The sequence below is a fragment of the Apteryx mantelli genome, chromosome 1 (genome assembly GCF_036417845.1).
Source record: "Apteryx mantelli isolate bAptMan1 chromosome 1, bAptMan1.hap1, whole genome shotgun sequence".
NCBI lineage: Eukaryota > Metazoa > Chordata > Aves > Apterygiformes > Apterygidae > Apteryx > Apteryx mantelli.
In genome coordinates, this window is record NC_089978.1 from 214390175 (window position 1) to 214395847 (window position 5673).

Sequence of the window (5673 nt, forward strand, 5' to 3'; positions counted from 1 at the left end):
AATCTGCAGCTCAGCACTGGTCCTTGCTACTTGATTGTTCAGTATCCTCTAATAAATTCTCTGCTTGTATCTGAATTAGCCTTTGGCCTGAGTTGGACCCTTTGTAGTGTCATAATCCTTAACTATCCCAAGAGACTGTGGCGGATATTAGCCAGCATCAATAAAATTATATTGTTTTAAATAAAGATTAATGCCTCTAATTATAATGGATCTTCTACACAGTTAAACCAAATACAGGATGCTCATTTGCCAGCTTTTAATTTTTCAGATGCCAAAACATTCTTTGTAACTAGGGATAATATGACTCTAGGTTATAACAGGAATAAATCAAAGTCTCCTTGTCCAGAATTCCAAAGCTCTTTAGATTTCCTGTCCTCCCCCATTCTATCCAAGAATGACACCTATACTTAAAAATAGGACAAGTCAGATTAGACAAGTCTCATTTACTTAAAATTTCTAACTGACAAACAGATTTACAAAGATATATACAAACAAACTAGAACAATAATAAGATTAATACACATAAACTTTCACTTTATGGACTTCTCTGTCTTCACATTCTCTTTCCTTATTGTAATAATAGAAAGTATTGTCCCTTCTCTGAAGTTTCTTAACAAATCCAGTTTCTGGCCAACACTCTACCTATGAACAGAATAAAAAGAATATACATTCACTTGCTTGAACATGCTCACACTGAAATATGTTTGTGCATTATACTGTAAATAATACAGCATCTACTTTCATGGAAAAACTTAATCTGCATCTGAACATTGCTTAATATTAATCTTTATTAAAAGTCAATGAAACTAAGAGCAAGATGTCAGAAACCAGTTTCCTTGTCTAGTATAAAACATCGTGATCAGAAAAGTCTAGAAATAAAGATCTAAGACTATCTGATAGACTTGAGTCATTTAAAAGTAGACTAGTCAAAGCTTTTAAAATACTCTGTATTAGAATAAACATCAGTTATTCAGTAATTTGAGAAGCTAAAAGATTTAACTTGTAAAAGACTGGCTGATATTTAAAGGTTTCTTCAAGATTCTCTCATCATGAAAAATGTGTACATCACATATTTCATTAGCAACCTGAGAAAAATAAAGCAATCCTGGGAAGTTTGAACACAACTCAGGCCAATTTTTAACTGGAGTTAGTGGTGTTCTTTAACTAGTATCAGGGTTTGATTGTTCATAGTTTACAGCCTGCCATAAATCTTAACCAGACTGGTTCTACCACTCTAATTACCAGATTTCCTTTTGCACTGTTAAAGGGTTTTACACTACAGCCTTTACTGTGGTACCTAAGCCCAAGACAAAAGAATTAACTGCATCTTATTTTGCACATCTGTATTTTACTGTTTTAAGTTAATTAGATGAGGAGTGACTTTCTTAGGAACATTCTGCACCCATGTGCACAAGATGCTAAGATCTTTTAAAGCTGGATTTGTGAGACTAAATGCTGTGTTGGGAAGTGAACTACAGAGCAACTCCCTTTACCACAACCAGCATCAAATGTTTCTATTGTGGGCAGTTTCAATAGAAGCCAGATTCTGAGGGTGCATGAAGTCAAATTATACAACCATACAATTCAGTTATAAAACTGAAGTTAGTAGCAGTGATGCAGGACTGAGGCCCAGGACACCGAGCCACCTTCTCATCAGGCCTGTTGGCAGAGCAAGAGGGAAACTTTACAGAGAACTACCTTTGATATATTCCTTTCCTCAACACTGAATTATTCTTTCAGATGGCAGCTACATCTATTCAAAGAAATATATAATGCTTCTAAATGCAGAAGAAAGGGAACAAAAACCCAGGTTGGCTAGTGTTTCCATTTCATTTCTGTGAAACAAGTTACTCTGCACAGTTAAAAATAGCTAAAGAATTCAAGTCAAATTTGGGGAGAAAAATGTATCAGAAACTGGCTTAAAAGAAAGGAAATAAGAGGCACTTCTATGTTTATTTAATCATTTAGTACAAAGAAGTTTAAAGTAATAACCCTTGCAGAGTTCTGAATCTTACCGTATCAACTTGCTTTACTTGTTTATATTCAACTTCATCTCTGTATCCAGCTTGCTGAAATCTGTATAAGTTCTCTACCTCATCTGACCATTTTTTGGCATGACATATAGATTTTGGTTTGATGTCAGCTCCAGCCATGACTCCAGAAGTTTCAGACTTTTTCCTGAAATTAGATTTTTCAAAATGAAATAGAGAAGACTCAAGCAAACCATTTTGTTCAGGTCAGATTCAAATGGGTAGATAAAAAAAAAAAAAGAGTAAGGGGAGTACAGATAATACAATATCATCTTCCCTCAAAGTCTGAGATAAAACCCCAAAACGCATTATAAGCAGTCAGAATCAGATTAAATGTACTAGCTGATCTCAAACAAACCCAAGCAACCTCTACTTCTGTTTGCAGGAACTATTTTTTGGAGGAATTATTTTGCAGGAATTATATTTTTGCCACTTCAAGCTAGTGTTGCCCAAAATTCATTTGAGCACACTGGTGCATTAAAAAAAAAATACTATTTTTTTTTTAAATTTCACATCTTCCTGTTTACTGCCTTTTCTCCTACCTCCTTGGAGCAGGCAGCTCCTCAGGTTTCTTTTCCTTCCCACCGACAGGGCACCAAACTGGGCACAAAATGAAGAACCAGGCTGGTACTGAAGAACAGCCAACACCTGGGATGGGAAAGGAAAGGTGGAAGCGTCCTGTCAGGCACATGCCCATGGCAACAGTGGAGATGACAAGGAAGAGCTCTTAAGAATTATGCTGGATGGGATTATGGAGGAAAGGCACACAATCTACTAAAACTCATCCCGGTCTACCTTTGCACATTCAAAAATCTGTACTGACTTCCTCTATACTCTTCCCTGCACAAAGCTCCATATGAATTTGTTCAAACATGCTAAAAAATGGTAAATAGGTTAATCAACTGCTAAATCTGAACCAGAGCAGAACTAGGACTAGTTTAGTCACAGATATAAACCCAAACTGCAAAAGAATAAAATAAACAATTAAAAAAAACATTCTGAGAAGTCAGTGGAAACACACCAGGGATGGATCTGAACTGTACTTCAAAAAAAACCATGAATCATTTGCCTTTTACCTCAGATCTGAATTTCAGCACATTAGCTTTCTTGAGCATATCTTACTCTGTTGCTAAAAAACAAACTTTGAATTGCTTCAGCAAGGAAGTACACAAAATGTTACAGTATCTTGCAGATATGATCAGAAATGAGTCCTCTCCTAGTTATGTATTGTCACCAAGCTTCAGCTCAGTAATTAGAAAAGGTATTTCCCAGAAAGGGGGGAAAAAAAAAAAAAAAAAAAAAAAAACCACACACCACCCTTTTGGATTTTGTATTGAGAGGATGAGCAGTCTTCCTTTCCACAGTTAATAAGTTCCCTCCAAATCCTGCACTCAAGGTCAAATTCCTTACTTCACAATTTTCTACATCAACTGAGAGCTTGAAAATTCAAATGCTGATGGCTTATCAAATGCATAAATGCTTTTAGTCTGTTACAAGGGCAGAAAAGAAATTACACTCTAGCAAACAAGACATTGGGAAAATGATATCAGGAATTACTTTTATCATAACATGGAAACAGCAGAGGTCTGCATCTTTCATCTAACAGTATGAGGGCCAGTAGCAAACAAAGAAAGGGCCTTTCCTCTCTTACTGCATACACTTTATTAAAGATCAATAAAAATGCACTTGAAGGCTCTCTTCTGGCAACACTAAACTGTTTCTTGCAGTTCAGTACTCCAAAATCTTATTTTACGAGGCTCTGCAGTCCTACTGGAATTTGTAATTAACCTTTTTTAGTAAATGGCTGCTTTCATTTTCCCACCAAGTTATGAGGTGCCCTGTGCAAACTCATAGCACACTCAGCATGTATCTGTATTATAAATAGTGCAGTCTTGAAGGGATTTGCTTCAACATTATTTTTTTTCCTTCCTTGCTGCAAAGGACCCTTTTGTAAATATTACAGAATTCTTCATATGCTGTAGACTTGTTTTATATGAAGACCATTGTCAAACTGGGACTCAAGACAGACTGAAAAAAGTACTAGTAAACTAATAATATTAGTAGTAATAATATTAGAACTTCTTAATAAATGCTAAACTACTATGACTTTATAGGCATCTTATAGCAACTTACATGTTACTAGGGTTACGCACTTCTGTATAGGATGCACTCAATTCACCTAATGAATGTGCTTCTTCAGTGCATCTAGATATGCCTGGCACTTCCTGACTGACCATTAATTCAGATGGCCTGTACACAGGCGTTCCTGCCCCCAAATGTACATAAAATAAAGGTCAGATATTTAAAATGTCAGCTTAGTACATTCAAATATTAAAATAGCCACCCTGATATTTTCATGCCACTATTTAAACCACATTATATATATAAACCTCCTACCTATATTCTGCACAAGGGTGCTCTCTATTCTGTGTGTACATGTAATTCACTAGCAAACTTCAGGCTGGACTAGCCTAGTGAGTAGGAAGAGACCAGCATCTGGAATGACCCAAGGACCAAGATCTTCAGGGCCTTTAGACAGGAAGAAGGCAACACTGGGGCCTTGGCACGTCCTTCACAAACTCAGGGCGCACAGAGGTAGAGCAAAAAATGGCAGCAGGAGTCTCCCCAGCCCTGGCAGCCACAGGCTGGTGCTGTGGGAGAAGGCACTTGTCCCAGTGCAAATACTACCATGATAATGGCCCCGAGCCCCTACACCTCCACTATGACTACGATCATAACCCCCAGCCTCACCACCACGACACCAATGGCCAGCCCACCATCATGACTGCAGCTATGACCCCAGACTCCCCACCATGACTGCGAGCCCCTGTGCTACTGCAGCAACCCCCAGCTTCAGCCCTACCACCACGATCATGTCCCCAACCCCCATCCCCATCGCCCCTGCTCTACCTCCACGTCAACTCCCGGCCCTGTGGCCATCACAACCGTGACCTCAGCATCCAGACCACCACCACGACCATGACCCCCAGACCTTGCTCCACCCCCAGGACCATCACCATGACCTCAGGACCATCACCATGACAACCATCCCGATCCCATCACCATGACCCCCAGCCCCTGCCCCACTGCAGTGGCCCCACAGCCCATCCGCCACGCGGCTCCAGGAGCAGGGGCGCCCCGCAGCGCCCCCTCGCCGCCCGAGCAGAGGCCAGGAGACCCCCGCCGCCACGGCCGCTCCCCCCGCGGGGCGCCGCCGCTCACCAGCGGCTCCCCCGCGGCCGCTGCCTCCAGACGGCCGCCGCGCCGGACCCACAGAGAGCAGCGGCGCGGGGCCGCGGCCGGCGGGCGAAGACCCCGCAGTGCGGCCGCGGGGGTGCCTCGCAGGAGCCACCTCCGCCTGAGGCAGCCGGCGGGCCTGCCCCGGGGGCGCGGCCCCTCCGCAGCCGGCGCAGCGCAGAGCCGTCCGGGCCGCGCTGTGCAAGCACCAACGGTCGCCGCAGCCTGCCGTTACTAGGCAACCGCCACCCCCCGCTTCCCCAGCGCACTTGCCGCCGTTGCCGCTTTAAGAGGCACCGCCCCCCTGTCCAGGCGCCGTGACGCATGGGCGGGGCCGCCCTGCGATTGGCTGTGGGCGGAGGAGGCGGGGCCAGCGGGAGCGTCGGAGCGCGGCGGCGGCGGCGCC

At 42.7% G+C, this 5673-nt stretch overlaps 1 protein-coding gene across 4 annotated transcripts; it reads right to left on the minus strand.

Moving 5' to 3' along the window:
* Positions 1-368: 368 nt before the first annotated feature.
* On the minus strand, positions 369-5317 carry MEIG1 (meiosis/spermiogenesis associated 1). 4 transcript variants are annotated; one of them, XM_067289983.1, is made up of 4 exons: positions 5253-5317; positions 2573-2678; positions 2016-2178; positions 369-642 (listed from the first exon to the last, which is right to left on the minus strand). In XM_067289983.1, exons 3-4 carry the CDS (start codon positions 2151-2153, stop codon positions 514-516), a joined length of 267 nt encoding a protein of 88 aa, XP_067146084.1. In that variant the 5' UTR covers positions 2154-2178; positions 2573-2678; positions 5253-5317; the 3' UTR covers positions 369-513. The 4 variants fall into 4 exon arrangements, with proteins under 4 accessions (XP_067146084.1, XP_013799097.1, XP_013799092.1 ...); XM_013943643.1 differs by lacking the exon at positions 5253-5317 and adding an exon at positions 4164-4195; XM_013943638.2 differs by lacking the exons at positions 2573-2678; positions 5253-5317 and adding an exon at positions 4428-4668.
* Positions 5318-5673: the final 356 nt, after the last annotated feature.